The sequence below is a fragment of the Electrophorus electricus genome, chromosome 6 (genome assembly GCF_041902795.1).
Source record: "Electrophorus electricus isolate QZ-2024a chromosome 6, ASM4190279v1, whole genome shotgun sequence".
Lineage (NCBI taxonomy): Eukaryota > Metazoa > Chordata > Actinopteri > Gymnotiformes > Gymnotidae > Electrophorus > Electrophorus electricus.
Window position 1 is genome coordinate 25940896 of NC_137502.1, and position 18345 is coordinate 25959240.

The following is an 18345-nucleotide window of genomic DNA, read 5'->3' on the forward strand; positions in this document are numbered from 1 at the left end:
TCAAATTTAATAATTGTTTGTAATGACCAAACATGCATATAATACATACAATGCCTTTGTAATTTATTTTAAGCACACAGAGGGATAGTCCAGAGGAGGGGCTATTGAGAGAGATTTGGATAGAGAGCATGGCATTGAATGTAGAGAGTGAAAGGCTTTCATTGGGTATGGTGAAAATTAGAAAAAACAACAACTGAATATTGGTTACAGCAACTGCCATTGCACATAATATAGAAAAAAGAAAGTCTTCCAGAGCATAATCTGCTAGAACATAATCTACACCTTATTTACCTCTGATGCTTGTCAGATGGAGTAATGTTTATGAGATCAAGTCTTTCTAAGTCTTTCTGTGCCTGCGTAAACCCATCATACTGACACACTATGGTGCTCCTTTTATACAGTGACTTCCCCTGGTAAAATGTGTTATCTATGAACATAGTGTATTTGATTTACTTTTGTTGTTTATGTTTGAATTAAATTTGTAACTTGAATTATATATATATATATATATATATATATAACAATATGTGTGTGTGTGTGTGTAACTTGAATAGTATAAGTTGATAATAAACTAAATGAATTAAAATAAGAAATAGATAAACGTGTGCGCGAATCAAGTTGCTAAATCCATCTACTTAATGTCATGAGGTTTGTTACCTATTAAACAGTTACACATATTTTTTTGAGATTAAGCTTTTAACTGGTCCACAATAATAGTGAATATAAACCATTAGTTCACTCAATTATTTTGTAAATGGTTTTCTCTAAAATGTGAATCAGAATAATAAAGATGCAGTCAAATGACCATAATAACAGTAAACATTTAGATTATTAGCTCAGTTAATTGTCATTTTACCAATAAGTTGTTTTTTAGTGTTCTTCTCTGGTTTCAGTATGATTATGTAACACTTTGGAAGAAATATACAGAATAGCAAACCAAAGCTTGAGGCCAGAATAGCAAAAATCTCCACAGCTACAGTGAATTTTCCAGGAGAGCTGACATAAGATGGAATAAAGGTTATCCAAACTGCACAGAATATGAGCATGCTGAAAATGATGAATTTGGCTTCATTAAAGTTATCAGGCAACTTCCGTGCTAGAAAGGCCAAGAAAAAACATAACAGAGCCAGGAATCCTATATAACCCAGTACAGCCCAGAAACCTATGGATGAGCCTAAATGACATTCTAGAATAATCTTGTCCTTGTATACTTTCAGATTTTTGAAGGGAAAAGGAGGGGAAATAAATAGCCAAAGCACACAAATAAGGACCTGTATGAGAGTAAAGGAAAAGACACTGAATCTCTGCTGTGGAGGCCCAAACCATTTCATGACATTACTGCCTGGACGTCTAGCCCTGAAGGCCATTAAAACCACTATTGTTTTGCCCAGAACACAGGAGATGCAGAGGACGAAGGTGATCCCAAACGCTGTGTGGCGCAGCATACAGGACCACTCAGAGGGCCGACCAATGAAAGTAAGTGAACAGAGGAAACATAGAGTCAGAGAGAAGAGCAGCAGGAAGCTCAGCTCTGAGTTGTGAGCTTTGACTATTGGAGTCTTTTTATATTTAAAGAATATTACTAATATTACCAGTGTCACAAGTGCACCAATAATAGCAAAAGCTGTTAGCAAAACTCCCATAGTTTCCTCATAAGACAGATATTCAGTTTCCTTTCTTACACATTTATCCCTCTGTGCATTTGACCAATAGTCCTGATAGCACTGTTCACATTTAATAGAATCTGTTATGGAGTGAGACAGAAAATAATAAAAATGAGAAAAAGAGAGATTAGACACACAAGGATAATACACAGGAAAAATAGTCAAATGAATACATTACAAATGTGACAGTTTAATGGCAATACTTTTGACAAGAATCGTGTATATCTCTTAAAACAAGGACAATAAATGAATTTTCAAAAAGTGGCTATGACTTTTAATCATGGCAGAAATAGTAACATTTTTCATTCCCCCTTTCTGGGTGTTTTTGTACCTGTTATATTACTGATCTCTCCTTCTGCACATGGTATACAGTCAAAGCAGCACACAGGCTTTCCTTTCTGTACAGCTTTTCTAGTACCTGGAGGGCAGTTTTTACTACACACTGATATTGGCACCTATGATCAAGGGAAACATTTAGCTGCCTGAACAAGATTTAAAAGGTGCATACTTAACTACTTACTTCAAATTTGCATTGCAAGTCCATTATACATACGAGTAGTCCTTTACTTAAGACAAAATTGCAAATCTTACCTTATTAATATTTTGTGCCCACACAATGGAAGACACATTTATTGTTAATCGGTTGTTAACATTGAACGTGGAGTCATACAGTCCAACAGTGACAAAGTCATGTTGATGTTCTTTATTTGTCTGCCAGTTTATGACCTCATATCTTGCAGCAGGGTCACCATTTATATCAAAATAAACCTCTTCACCCTCTTTAGTTTTGAAATGCACCATTTTCAACTGTTCAAGAAACTGAAAAAATAGATCACAGTTTATTTGGTGATGAGAATTATATTTAAAAAGCACAGCAAAGAGCACTCCATTGCCAATTAAATTATATAATTTTGGATGGATTGTTGAATTGGTGCTAAATGTTGGCTAAAAAGCTCAGTATGAAGTTCAAGAACAGGGTATTAACTTACTGTGAGAGAATCAGGCTGCTGTTTTGTTGGACATGTTTCTTTACATCCAAGAAGATCATGTAGGGTATGGGCAATAGCATAAACCCCTTTATACACATTATTAAAATATGGCATCAGGGACATGTCAGTAAACATGCTGTCAATTTCAGACAATTTCTCTTTTCCTGTGCACACTGGTGAGTCATCTGAATTATTCTGTACTTTATATTTACAATGAAATAATGTCTCCCAGTATTTAGTAAAAATGGCACTGCCTGCAGATTTCACTCGGTTTAAATCTAGAATGAACTCCTTTAAACCTTTCACTTCTGTTTTGGGGACAGCCAGTCCTATGGCTCCTTGCAGTATGTTGTTTTTGTCCAGTGTGGCCAAAACTGGATTTAAGATCCAAGCCTCAGTTCCTACCCACTGGTATCCAGTGATGTTGTGCTGAAAGAATACATCCAGCAAAATCTCTAAGTCTGAGGGGTCAACAAATCCCACTATCACTCGAGAAGTGGAGCTTTTGATGTGCTCGATGATTCTCGTAACTTTTTCCTGTGAGTAAGTTTTATAAAATGGAAGGGAATATTCTAAGCATATGTCCCATTGTTGTGCAACTTGAGTAAATGCAGCCATCCCACTGTTGCCATAGTCATCATCTCTTCTTATAGCCCCCACCCAGGTCCAGCCAAAGTGCCTGACCATTTCTGCCAGTGCTCTGCTCTGGTGGTGATCACTGGGAATAGTACGCAGAAATGAGGGATATTTCCTTTTGTCACTGAGACACTCACAGGTGGCACCGTGACTGATCTAAAAACAGATCACAGATACCCTAGGCATTATGTTTCGCGATAAGTTTGATTGCACCAGCTACCGGCTATCATAATGACATTAAAACTTTACATCTGCATATCTTTAAAAACAATCACACATGTTTTAATAGATATTTACAGTGATTGTTCATAATTGTTTAAATCCTTACTAAGGGAATGCTGAAAGGTCCAATACTCATTGCAACAGGCATGGACACTGATGAGAAGGTCTCTCCTATTATGGCTTGTACCTGACCTGGTTTTGTGCAAACCTCATCTGAGACTGTTTTCTCATTTCCATTAACAAGTGCCATAGCCACCTGAACCCCCACTGCTTTGGAAGTACAGGTATCATAGATCTTATAGCCCAGTGAGACACCAGGCAGTAAAGAGGAACTGTTGTTGATCTCCTCTACTGCAAACATCACAGACTGTGAAAACTGTAAGGCTCTGACTTCAAGACTGGATAATAAAAGAAAAAATATTCAAAAATTTTAAAAGACATTATTTTAGGATAAAGTATTAAAACTCCTTCAGTGATGTGTAATTCATTATCATGTAATATTTTAATATAATACATGTTCACACAGTGTGAAATGCTCATTTTCCTCTGTTGCTTACCTTGTACACTTCACTGGAGGTGGTGGGACTACATAGGATGAGTCTGTGATCTCCCAACTGCCATGAAAAGAAAAAATCCCTCCAACTATAATATCACCATCCTTTGATAGCTGTGGGTAGGCAGACTCTCCTTGCAGGATACAAGCAGTCCCATTAGATTTGGAGAAATTGATGATGGCTATTACCACATGTAAGAGAGCAAAGACAGGCTCCATCCACCTATCTACCTACAGACTGGAGATAATGGTTGAGAAGCAGGTGTAATATTTCAGATGGATGAACAGGAAGAATATGTGGTATTTATATAGATGAAAAGGCAAATTCTCTATGGTAAAGCTTTACTGGTAGGTCAAAGTTAAAGGAGGTGTGACTTTGAAATGTGAGCAGAGTAGCCTGGTTTAACTGTGGATTAAGGTCGGCCTGTCAGATCTGTACCTGTAGATTGAATGAGATATGTCTCTGTACCAGATGCTTATGTTGTTACTTTAGTTTATAGTACAGTGTTTCATTTTATTTTTTTGTTTTTTTGTTGTTGTTTGTTTGTTTTTTTGTTAATAAGCACAACAGCTAACAGTTGGCTTGTCATATTAAAGTGATCTACCACACCTACCACAGTGATGACACATACATATGTATAAACCTCATCAGCACTGCTACGTCTGATACACTTATAGCAGGGCAACATCCTCTAATGTGCCTCTGAGATGTAACTGAAACTGTTGTAAAATGGTCTGCCATTCCACTAATATACAGTTAACAGTGGGCCTCTGTCGAGCTAATGAACAGTGATTAGGAGAGTTGAGGGTAGCTGATGAATTGTGCATGACAGATAGTTGGCAAGAGACATAGAGAGAAATGTTGGTAAAGGCTAGTTCCCTCCATAGAAATCCACATAGATCTTTGGCTACTGTCTATTTTATTTGTTGACATGATTACTAGAAACCAATATGTCTTCAGCTCCTTTAATGGATAATTCCTGTACTGATTTATTGTTCGATGATGGTATATTTGTGCAAAAGAATGAACCCAGGTTATCACAAACAGAACTGCCTTTTTCTTCAAAATCAAGGGTATTATGTAAAATATGGTATTCTGTCAAATATGGTAAACTGTTAGCCTGTTAGTTAGTGGATCTTATAACAGTGCCAAGATCTTACAGGAACTGGATAACCTTCCTCAGCAGGAAGGTCTGAAGAGGAAGACTGTAATTCATAGACTGTATGTGAGCAATTGAATCAATTTTATTTAGAAAAAGTTAAGCAAGCTATTATTATATCTAGAGCTAAATGGCTTGAGTTTGATGAAAAGGGTTTTGCTTATTTCTTTAGTCTAAAAAAGAAATGATGTGAGATGAAAACGATTTCTAGTTCACTTGTTGAAAATGTCTGTATCTCTCATGAGAATCTTATTTCATCACCATACTTATTTTTAATAGCTGCAGAACTTCTAAACCTATTTGGGACTTACTGACATAGTAGGTATTAAACGGGAAGTTTTTTATCATATCTAAACACATAGACTATAAGGTGCACTAATTGAGTGGTAGAAATCAATTTCCTCAAAACTATTTTTAAAGGCTTAAAGTGGTAAAAAATAAAAAATAAATACAAAGGCTTACATTGAGCAGTAAGGAGGCAGATGCATGTGCAGAGAAGGGCGAGATTTATTAGGAGCAAGTCCAGAGTTGTAGTCAATGGAGTAGCACAGGGCCATAGAGCCAGTACGGAGATTACGGGGATGTATTATAAACCAAAAAGCACAAGAAGGCAAACAAGGGAAACAGGCTATACCATAGGCTAGGAAACTTGAAGGCTAGGATAAACAGTCAGACTAGGATACGCGGACTACAAACTTACGGGCATACAGATACGTGCTTGCAAAAAACATCAAAACATACATTAAAACATACATCCAAACAAACATTTCACCAAACATTCAAACATTGAACAGAGCAGACCCAGGGCACACGACAGGGTTTAAATACATAACTTAACAAGCTAGAAATGAGGGACAGATGTGGAAAATCAAATGAGGGGTGGAGAAAACAAAACGACAGAATGGAACTAAAATACACAAGACAGGTACCCACTTTTCACCCACTTTTCTTTGTGATGGTCATTGAATTTCTGCCATGATTGGGTTTGTTCTATTCTTATATTTGTTATAGATCTTATCAATGACCAGGGAACTATTAATTTTCAAGAGTTGATGGATAGAAAGACAATTCCCCTGGTAAGAAAAGATTATGATATGGTTATTACATGGCTCTTACATATTCCTCTCCATTTAATGAACTATTCCTTAAAGGAGACCTTTTATACCCCTTTTACACAGTACAGTTCCCAAGGGCCCTAATTAAATGTCTGAGACCACAAGGTTCAATCACCACAGCACCCTTCTCACCCTGTCAAAACAGCCCTGCTCAAAATGGCCAGTTTGAGTCCCTGTTTCTTTAAATGATAATGAGCTACTGGTCACCCTACCCCCTTCTTCTGAGGGGTTTACTGACACAAGTTCAGATTTGAGCTACCATCAAAAGTGTTGAGCATGAACCCTGGGAGAAACATGGCTACCACATAATACATAGCAGTGCAACCATGTTTGAACCAGAGTCAGACCCTGAGTTTGCTGTGAGGTCTGGTCATTCATTCTAGCAGCTACATACTCCCTAAAATATATACTTACACGCTGCAAACTGTGGCCATTTACCAAATTACAGAAGGTCAGTGCATTTTCCCCTAGTACAACAGGCTAACGTCACAAATCCCTGATTACCTGAGTGGAACATAACTGTAACTTTGTAACTTTCACTTTCACGTTATTGACATAAGATAACATTTCATCTTACTGACATTCAACTAACAAGCTCATAGCATTAATGTTGTTGTGGATTCTGTAAAAAGCAATGCCAGTAACTTTCTATTTCTCTAATATATTACCTCAGCTATTAGCATGAGATTGTGCTAAATGGCTAAAGAAACACATACATAATAATTTTTTCAAATACTTTTGCCACAACCAATTGTTATTCTGATCATTCTGTTTTGCCCATTCTTCCGCCCGTTATTGTTGACCTGCCTATGTCTCTGCATGGCCCTGGTAGGTAATTTTCTTGTGTATATTCCCTCTAAGTGTTGTAGCTTAATGGTATCCTTAGACTCTGGCCAGATGCATTAGCATTTCTTCCGTGGCCACAATAAAGCACCATTGTAAGTCACTCTGAACAAGATCTACTAAATGATGTGAATGTAAATATAATGATATGAATTGTTTAAAAAAAAGTATAGGGCAGTAAAGGCCATATTTCAAAATGATAAGTGTAGTGAGAAATAAAGCTGCCTCTCCTGTGGAGAACTGGGGTTCAATTCCTGCCAGGTCACGTGTTACACCAATAAGAGTTCTTGGGCAAGACAGTTATCTCATTTCATTCTTTTGTGGATGATTTATTGTAAAATCTGAACTGTACCAATGTTGCAGCAGATATATGCTTTATATAACAGTAAATGTATAAGTGTTCACTTTATAAAAAAGGCTAATCAATACCAAAGACCAGCCAGAGATACAAGTTTATTTATTGAAATTAGTGAAAAGGTACATTGTGATCTATCATAGTTATTACAAGTGTGCTTTACACAGTTTAAGTTCTCTAAACATGGCCATATTATTAATAAATGATTTACTTAACTTGTGCTTTACCCATAAGTGGCTTTTTAGTGCTCTTCTCTGGTTTTATTATGATTATGTAACACTTTGGAAGGAATATGCAGAATAGTAAACCAAAACTGGAGGCCAAAATAGCAAATATCTCTATAGCTACAGTGAATTTTCCAGGCGAGCTGACATAAGATGGAATAAAGGTGATCCAAACTGCACAGAATATGAGCATGTTGAATGTGATGAATTTGGCTTCATTAAAGTTATCAGGTAGCTTCCGTGCTAGAAAAGCCAAAAGAAAACACAAGAGAGCCAAGACACCTATGTAACCCAGTACAGCCCAGAAACCTATGGATGAGCCTACATGACATTCTAGAATAATTTTTTTCCTTATAACGGTTTAGATTTTTAAACGGGAAAGGAGGTGAAATTATTAGCCAAAGCACACAAATAAGGACCTGTATAAATGTGAAAGCAAGAACACTGAGTCTCTGCTGTGGAGGCCCAAACCATTTCATGACATTACTGCCTGGAAGTGTAGCCCTGAAGGCCATTAACACCACTATTGTTTTCTGCAGAACACAGGAGATGCAGAGGACGAAGGTGATCCCAAACGTTGTGTGACGCAGCATACAGGACCACTCAGAGGGCTGACCAATGAAAGTAAGTGAACAGAGGAAACACAGAGTCAGAGAGAAGAGCAGCAGGAAACTCAGCTCTGAGTTGTGGGCTTTGACTATTGGGGTATCTTTGTATCTATAAAATACAACTAATATTTCCAGTGTCATGAATGCACCAACAATAGAAACAATTGTTAGCAAAATTCCCATAGTTTCTTCATAAGATAGGTATTCAATTTCCTTTGTTATACATTCATTCCCTTGTGAGTTTGACCAGTAGTCTTGATAACATTGTTCACATTTGACAGAATCTGTTGTGGAGTATGAAAGCAAACAATAGAAATGGGAAGTCAGATATACAGGAAAAATAATCAGCTGAATAGACTTCAAATCTACTTTGTTACAATATTCATGTATATCTCTTAAATATAGGAGTTCAACTTGCACCTGTAAGATTTTTAATCACTGCAGTAATCCCAATAATTAATTATTTTTTGTTTTTATTTTTTGGCATTTATGTACCTGTCATATTACTGATCTCTCCTTCTGCACATGGTATACAGTCAAAGCAGCACACAGGCTTTCCTTTCTGCACAGCCTTCCTGGTGCCTGGAGTGCAGCTCTCACTACACACCGATATCGGGACCTATAATCAAGGTAAATATTTAGTTAGTAGAAGACATAACAGGTGCATAGTTAAATGTGTTCTTCAAATTCACATTACAAGTATCATCTCCATATAAGGAATTCTTTACTTATGAGCAAATCTGACCTTATTTGTATTTTGTGCCCACACAATATAGGACACATTTAGAGTTTATCGCTTATGAACAGGGAAAGTGTAGTCATAAAGTCCAACAATGACAAATTCATGGTGCTCTTCTTCACTTGTTTGCCAGTTTATGACATCGTATCTTGCAACAGGGTCACCATTTTTATCAAAATAAACCTCTTCACCCCCTTTAGTTTTGAATTGCACCATTTTAAGATGTTCTAGAAACTGATGAATTAAACCAAAGTTTATTTGTTAGTAAAAGTTACATTGTTTAAAACGCACTGTAAAGAACTTTACCAAGTGCTATTTCAAGTTTTTGAATTAGTGCTAACTGTGTGTTCCAAAGGTCAGTATTAAGTACAGGGACAGTGCTACAACAGACTATTAACTTACTGTGAGAGGATCGGGCTGTTTTTTTGTTTGACATGTTTCTTTGCAGCCGAGAATATCATGTAGGGTATGGGCAATAGCATAAACCCCTTTATACACATTATTGAAATATGGCATCAGGGACAAATCAGTGAAGATGCTATTAATTTCAGATAACGTCTCTTCTCCTATGCATCCTGCTGAGTGTTCTGACTCATTCTGCACTGTATATTTACAATGGAATAATGTCTCCCAGTATTTAGTAAAAATGGCACTGCCTGCAGATTTCACTCTATTTAAATCTAGAATGAAGTCCTTCAGACCATTCACATTTGTATTAGGGACATCCTCTAGCCCTCAGTGGTTAGTTTCTTGACCACAGGAGTGAAGGCTTGTCATCATTAAGTGACAGACCACACTCAACACATTAGTGATACTGACACATCTAAAAGTTTCATCAGAACTACTCTGTGTGATACACTCATGGGAATGCAATGTCTACTATGCCCCTTCAAAGTCAATGAAACTGCTCTATTAAGAATGATGTTATTCCACAAATATTCAGTCAACAGTGGGCCTGTATTGAGGCACTGAACAGCAATTACCTCAGTTGAGGCTGGCTCATTGATTGTTCACTCTGTTACTGTATACCTTTAATATGCTTTAATATTAGTGTGTACATATTAAAGAGGTCAGTGATTGTAGGTGCAAGGTAGGTGTTTCTAAAAAGAATTAGGTTGTGGTAAGAGTTTACTCTTACTGAATTATACTTCTGCATCTCTGTATCTGCAAACATTTATGGGTGTCATATGAAGACTTTGACATAGATGTCAGTAAATATATTTGAACATAACATTTACATTATCAGCACTTTGCAGATGCCCTTATCTAGAGAGACTTACATATATTTATCGGTATGACAGTATTTGTGTTTTCTGGGAAGCAAACCCATGACCATGTTATCACATTGTTTTACCTACTCTTCCTCATAAGCTTTTGTACCCACATGCACATTTCAATGTAGTTGCTAAATAATTTACTGTAGTTAGGGCTTGGAACACCAATCACAGTACTTCTGCCTTTAACAAAATTACTACTTTTGCTACATTTTTATAGGCTGCTAAAGCCTATGGTATATACTTTCTGCACAAGTCATTGCTTATTGCTAGTCTAACTGAATGTTTCAGATATCAAAAATTAGTTGTTAATTATCTGAATTCTGACAGTATATCTGTGATTGTATTGACATGGCCTTAGTATACCAGGGGCCAGTTTTTTAAAACTTTTAATCTGGACTAAATTTGTCTGGATAATCCCCAAATTAAGATATGTTAGGACCAAATTAAGCACAGTTATTTGTCACAATTTTACAAAACATTAATGTATTTGATAATGTTTATACAAATAAGTCCGGATTGGTATATGGAAATCTTTGTATTAGAAGTCAACTACCATCTGCTGGACATATATTAGTTTTTTTTCAATAATAATTGAAAAAAAAATTATAATGAACCACTTTTTAAAAAAAGTTTCAATCCTCACAAGCTCCTCATAAGCAGTTGCAGGGTATCTGGATTCATGGTTGTCCTTACCTTTCAATTCTTTAAATGCTTTAAATTCTTCCATCCTATAACATGCTCTGTGGTCCTTAACTGATTAGTAACAGTGGCATTAACATGACCACAGATTGAAGCCCAAAGATCCAACTTCTTTTATGAAGTAAATGCTTTCTTCTGGCTCAGAGTAATAAATGTACCCCTCAAGGTGTAGTAATTACAGTGTACACCGATTTATATAAATAACTTCACAATATCATACACCTATCATGTTTTACAGTGTTTATTATTCTAAGTTGTCTTTTATGTCATTTCTTCAGAACATTTGCTGTTCACCCACCCCAGAGCGACTATGCTATGTAGCATCAACATAATCTTATTTGGTATTGACCTAGATTTTAAGTACTTGATTGTGGCATTTTGCCTAATGTTTTCCTTTAATATGCATGTGTGTGTGTAAGGACATAACATTTTCAAAAGAGAACCTACAGAGTAGTATATCAAATATTAAGATCAAAGTGATCAGTATCACAAAGTCCTTATGAAGATGATTTCATCTAAAATATGAACCAGGTTAATTGGAAATATGTAGTCAACTAGCTCACTTATTTGGCATTTTACTCATAAGCTGCTTTTTAGTGTTTTTCTCTGGTTTCAATATAATTATGTAACACTTTGGAAGAAATATACAGAATAACAAACCAAAGCTTGAGGCCAAAATGGCAAATATCTCCACAGCTACAGTAAATTTTCCAGGAGAGCTGACATAAACTGGAATAAAGGTGATCCAAACTGCACAGAATATGAGCATGCTGAATGTGATGAATTTAGCTTCATTAAACTTATCAGGCAGCTTCCGTGCTAGAAAAGCCAAAAGAAAACATAAACTAGCTAGGAGTCCTATGTAACCCAGTACAGCCCAGAAACCGATGGATGAACCTAATTTACATTCTAGAATAATCTTGTCCTTGTACAGTTTTTGATTTTTGAAGGGAAAGGGGGGGGAAATTATTAACCAAATCACAAAAATAAGGACCTGTATGAGAGTGAAAGCAAGAACACTGAGTCTCTGCTGTGGAGGCCCAAACCATTTCATGACATTACTGCCTGGAAGTGTAGCCCTGAAGGCCATTAACACCACTATTGTTTTCCCCAGAACACAGGAGATGCAGAGGACGAAGGTGATCCCAAACGCTGTGTGGCGCAGCATACAGGACCACTCAGAGGGCTGACCAATGAAAGTAAGTGAACAGAGGAAACACAGAGTCAGAGAGAAGAGCAGCAGGAAGCTCAGCTCTGAGTTGTGGGCTTTCACAATTGGGGTATCTTTGTATCTATAGAATACAACTAATATTGCCAGTGTCATAAATGCACCAACCACAGAAACAATTGTTAGCAAAATTCCCATAGTTTCCTCATAAGACAGATATTCAGTTTCCTTCTTTATACATTCATTCCTTTGTGAGTTTGACCAGTAGTCTTGATAACATTGTTCACATTTGATAGAATCTGTTTTGGAGTAAGAAATAACGAAAACAATACAATGAGATGTTCGATTCACAGGGAAAACAATCAGCTGAATACACTACATCTACTTACTCTCTTAAAACAAGGAGAATAACTTGTGTCTATAAGACTTTTAATCATTGTTGTAATCCCAATAATAATATTTTTTGTTTCTTATTTCTCTGTATTTAAGTACCTGTTATATTACTGATCTCTCCTTCTGCACATGGTATACAGTCAAAGCAGCAAACAGGCTTTCCTTTCTGCACAGCCTTCCTGGTGCCTGGAGGGCAATTTTCACTGCACACAGATTTTGGGACCTATAATCAAGAGAAAATGTTCATTGACATTACAAGATAAAAGGTACCTAGTGAAAATGCTTTCTTCAACTTCACATTGCAAATATCATATCTATTTAAGGAGTTCTTTACTTAAGACCAAGGTGCAAATCTGACCTTATTAGTAATTTGTGCCCACACAATAGAAGACACATTTAGAGTTAATCGCTTATGAACAGGGAAAGTGTAGTCATAAAGTCCAACAGTGACAAATTCATGGTGCTCTTCTGCACTTGTTTGCCAGTTTATGACCTCATATCTCGCAACAGGGTCACCATTTTTATCAAAATAAACCTCTTCACCCCCTTTAGTTTTGAATCGCACCATTTTAAGATGTTCTAGAAACTGATGAAATAGACCATTTTATTTGTTGGTAAAAGTTACATGGTTTAGGAGCATGGTAAAGAATACTGCTTTGCCAATTAAAGTATAGCATTTTTGAATTTGTGCTAAGTGTGTGTTCCAAAGGTCACTATGAAATACAGGAATAGTGTTAGAATAGACTACTTACTGTGAGAGGATCGAGCTGATTATTTGTTGAACATGTTTCTTTGCAGCCAAGAAGGTTATGTAGTGTATGAGCGATAGCATAAACACCTTTATACACATTATTGAAATATGGCATCAGGGACATGTCCACAAAGATGCTATTAATTTCAGACAATTTCTCTTCTCCTGTGCATAATGATGAGTCCTCTGAATCATTCTGGACTGTATATTTACAATGAAATAATGTCTCCCAGTATTTAGTAAAAATTGCACTGCCTGCAGATTTCACTTTATTTAACTCTAGAATGAAGTCATTGAGACCTGTCACCTCTATATTGGGGACAGCCAGCCCTATGGCTCCTTGCAGTATGCTGTGCTTGTCCATTTTGGCCAGTTCTGGATCAACAATCCAGGCCTCGGTCCCCACCCACTGGTATCCAATGATATTGTGCTCAAAAAATGCATCCAGCAAAATCTCTAAGTCCCCGGCATCAACAAATCCTACTATCACTCGAGAAGTGGAGCTTTTGATCTGCTCAATGATTCCCAAAACCTTTCCTTGTGAATAGGTGTTAAAAAATGGAAGCGAATATTCTAAGCATATGCCCAACTGCTCTGCAACTTCAGTAAATGCAGCCATCCCACTGTTGCCATAGTCATCATCTCTTCTTATTGCCCCCACCCAGGTCCAGCCAAAGTGCCTGACCATTTCTGCTATTGCTCTGCTTAGGTGGTAATCACTGGAAATAGTGCGTAAAAATGAGGGATATTTCCTTTTGTCACTGAGACACTCACAGGTGGCAGAGTGACTGATCTAAAACACATTTATACAGGTGTCTCAGGCATTATGTTTATATGCATTCTCATATTGATATATGCCATTAATGTTGGTAATAAGATTCATATTTCTTTTTCTAACCATTAAAATTACATTTTAAAACACAATATATTATTACTTAAATTCTTACTAATGGGATGCTGAAAGGTCCAATACTCTTTGCCACAGCCATGGACACTGATGAGTATGTCTCTCCTATTATGGCTTGTACCTGGGCTGGTTTTGTGCAGAACTCATTTGAGACTGATTTCTCATTTCCATTAACAAGTGCCATAGCCACCTGAACCCCCACTGCTTTGGACATACAGGTGTCATAGATCTTATAGCCCAGTGAGACACCAGGCAGTAAAGAGGAACTGTTGTTGATCTCCTCTACTGCAAACATCAAGGACTGTGAATATTGTAAGGCTCTGACATCAAGACTGAATGATAAATGAAAAAATACAATGACATTATTTTACAATAAAAACTTGACTGATGTGCCATTCTTGATCATGTAACATTTTAGTATAATACACGTTCACACTTGCCTCTTCTGCTTACCTCGTACACTTCACTGGAGGTGGTTTGACCACATAGGATGAGTCTGTGATCTCCCAACTGCTATGAAAGGCAAAAATTCCTCCAACTATAATATCACCATACTTTGATAACTGTGGGAATGCAGACTCTCCTCGCAGGGTGCAGGCTGTCCCATTTGCTCTGGAAAAATTAATGATGGCCATTACTACATGCAAGAGAGCAAAGATAGGCTCCATCCAACTATCCACCTTTAATGGTTAATGGTTAAGAAAGTCTGACAGGTCTGATGTTTCAGTTCTTTGAACAGGAAGGATAAGTAGTATTTATGCTGGTAAAATGGCAAATACTCTATGGTGAAGTTTTACTGGTAGGTCAAAGGCAAAGGAGGCGTGACTCTGAAATGTAATCAGAGTAGAATGGTTTACCTGTGGATTAAAATCTGTCTGTGAAATCTGTACCTGTGCATTGAAAATCAGATCTCTCTCTGCACCAGCTGTTCATATTGCCACTCCATCTGTATATGTTACAATAAGTTGTTTTAAATTAAGCCAAACAGCTAGCCAGACACCTAGCCCACATATAATTTATTTGGTCTCGTGTTTTCAAATGCTCATGGCTGATTTACATGTTCATTTCTTAACTTTGTTTGTCTTTTGGGAATAAATATATCTATTAAATACATTTTTATTAAATATAACACTTTCAAATGTATGATAAGCACACAGCTTAGTTAAACTGCTGTCAATCAACAAAAATTGCTAAACCTACAGTTTGAAACCAACTTAATTAGAAACATTTCTTGATTATAAACCCTATATGTGTCTTGTAAATATAGCCTATCTGTTTTTACCATGCACAGTTTGTATTAGCCAACCTCTAGCCCTCAAAGTGTAAGGAGTGGGAGGTGGAGAGTGAACACACTTGCGAAGTGATGACGCCACTAACTCTGGAAGCCATAATGAACTAACATGGATTGAATAGAATAAATAAATAATATGGTTAATAACAGATACAGACTAACAATACAGAATAAAATGAAGAACAAACAAGCTAACAGAAGAATAATTGGCTAACAGGGTGAGTGCGAGAACTAGGCAACAAAGGAACTAAACATTAAGGAAAGACTAAAGGAGAACAATGATGAGGTATAAAACTAGGACAAGTGGAGAGTACACTGAACCAGGCTACGGAAGAGACAAACAACAACCAAGACAAAAACATAACTCAAAAGAAAACCAGACAACGCTTGTGTATATAAAAAGTGGAAGAGAAACCTAAACAGAAGCAAACTGATGGGAGAACATCTTATGAGGAAAGAGCGGACTCAGACAAGCGAATACTAACAGGGAAAGCAACGTATATGAAAACAGAGAGAAAGTACAACATACAAGCAAACATGAACAGGGAAAGCAACCTAAACTGAGATGGCAACTTAACCTGGAATGTAGAGAGAAAGTACATAGGAACAAGACGAGAGCTCATGCAGGATATACCAAAACAATGACCAGCAAACACAAAAGGAAGAGACAGGGTTTAAATAGACACACTAACAAAGGCTAAACAAGGATCAGGTAGAGCTAAAGGGTAGGAGACAGGAACCAGTCTTTGAGTGTGACAGTAACCCAACACCCTACCCCACCCCCTCAACACGCAACTCCTGAAGCAAGAACAATCCGAAGTAGAGTGGCCAGAGAAGAAAGCAGGAACAAAAGAACGAGAGACAAATGAAGTACCAACACTAGAAGTAGACACAGTGGCTGACACAATGCGAGAGGTAGACACAGGAGTTGGGACAAGTCTTGGGGCATGACCACGGGCAGGGTTTGTGACAAGACCAGGGGCATGTACGAGACTTGGGACTAAACCATAGACAGGCACGGGGGTTGGGAGAGGTTGAGGGAAAAGGAGTGGGACTGCAAACCTGGTTGGGACAGGAGATTGGCACAGAGACAAGCAAGGAGAGTCCGGGCGGTCCAGAGGTGCGGCCACGATGTTCAGCGGTGGGTCCAGGAGGTCCAGATGCGCGGCCACGACGTTGAGTGGTGGGTCCGGGTGATCCGGAGGCGTGGCCACGGCATTCAGCAGCTGGTCTGGGAGGTCCAGAGGTGTGGCCATGGTGTTCAGCGGCAGGTCTGGAAGGTCCAGATGCTCAGCCACGACGTTCAACGGTGGGTCCGGGAGTTCTGGAAGCATGGCCATGGTGTTCACTAGCGGGTCTGGGAGGTCCAGAGGGGTGGCCACTGCCTTCAGCGGCGGGTCCAGGAGGTCTGGCGAAGTGGCCATGGCATTCAGCAGTGGGTGCAGGAGGCATGGCTATGGCATTCAACTGCAGATCTGGGAGATCTGGAGGTGTAGCTACAAGAACAGACCTGGTACAAGAAACAAGAACAGGCTGAGTGGCATCTCTGGAACATCTCAAAGGGAACTGGCTGGGTGTCGTCTTTCATGCCAGGACCCAACTAGGCAGAGGCCTCCACTATGCCGGAAACAGGATCAGGACAGAAGGCGGCATCCACTATGCTGCGAACAGGACCATGACGGGAGGCGACATCCACTATGCCAGGAACAGGAACTGGATCAGGATGGGTGGCGACTTTCTCGGGCACTAACAGGAACACAAACTGGCTGGGCGGCGTCTTCCACACCAGAGACAGGGGCAGGCTGGGCGGCATCTTCCACGCAGGAGACATGGACAGGCTGGGTGGCATCTTCCACACCAGAGACAGGGACAGCTGTGTGGTTTCCTCCACGCCAGAGACAGGGACTGGCTGGGTGGTCTCCTCTACACTGGAGACTCCCCCTGGGTGAGGTACCTGTAACATATTGCACAGACTGAGAAGCCTCTGAGAGTCTGCCAACCTGGGGCACAGGATCTAGCAGCCGGGTAGTTATCACACTCCTTGGGGCTTTTGGCTTTTGCCCACATGTGCTACAACAGTCCTTTGTCTGGGGAGCTGTGAGGATGGGTAATGGGGCACTGAGCTGGTCTGAGTTGACAGGGGATTTTCTAGATCTAGATGTGTTAGAGCAGCCACACCTCCAGACCTGAAGCTGACCGGCACAGATTCGTTGTCTACAGCAGATGTACTTCCTGACTCATCGCCTGCAGCCGCTGTATCTACAAATCAGCTGTCACTAGATGATGCAGTCCCTGACCCTCAGCCAGTCCATGTCTCCAATGTAAGAAACTCGGTCAGTTCTTGTCTCCAGCTTGAGACATGCCGCCCAGTCAGTCTCTGTCCCCGGTGTGAAAGACTCCGCCTTGTCAGTCCCTGTCTCCGGCGTAGAGGACACTGTCCTGTCAGTCCATGTCTCTGGCATAGTGGATACCATCCTGTCAGTTCTTGTCTTCAATGTAGTGAGAAATGCCGCCCTGCTAGTTCCTGTCTCCGGTGAGGAGGACATCGCTCTACCAGTCCCCATGCCTTGTGCCAGACCTGTACCTGTACTTTGTGCCAGGCCAGTCCCAGTGGCCACACCTTGAGGCGCTACTGTGCCCTTAATGGCTGCTTCATGTGGGCCTTAGGACTCCTGCTGCCACACCTCACGGGCGGCCAGGACTCCCGAGCCTCTTTGTTGGCCTCCCGGACCCCAGTGACTCCTATGTTCA

General features: G+C 39.0%; 2 protein-coding genes and 1 pseudogene across 2 annotated transcripts; all 3 read right to left on the bottom strand.

Moving 5' to 3' along the window:
- Positions 1-4283, bottom strand: LOC118241228 (extracellular calcium-sensing receptor-like). The gene is made up of 6 exons (XM_081715696.1): positions 4069-4283; positions 3699-3909; positions 2654-3445; positions 2256-2483; positions 1996-2119; positions 1-1744 (listed from the first exon to the last, which is right to left on the bottom strand). The coding sequence occupies exons 1-6, from the start codon at positions 4281-4283 to the stop codon at positions 837-839; spliced, it is 2478 nt and encodes an 825-aa protein (XP_081571822.1). The 3' UTR covers positions 1-836.
- A 3461-nt stretch (positions 4284-7744) lies between these two features.
- Positions 7745-11112, bottom strand: LOC145658512 (extracellular calcium-sensing receptor-like; annotated as a pseudogene).
- Positions 11113-11348: 236 nt separating this feature from the next.
- LOC118241252 (extracellular calcium-sensing receptor-like) lies at positions 11349-15008 on the bottom strand. Its single transcript, XM_035525589.2, has 6 exons — positions 14757-15008; positions 14344-14635; positions 13398-14189; positions 13004-13231; positions 12745-12868; positions 11349-12551 (listed from the first exon to the last, which is right to left on the bottom strand). The coding sequence occupies exons 1-6, from the start codon at positions 14969-14971 to the stop codon at positions 11644-11646; spliced, it is 2559 nt and encodes an 852-aa protein (XP_035381482.2). The 5' UTR covers positions 14972-15008; the 3' UTR covers positions 11349-11643.
- Between the last annotated feature and the right edge of the window lie 3337 nt (positions 15009-18345).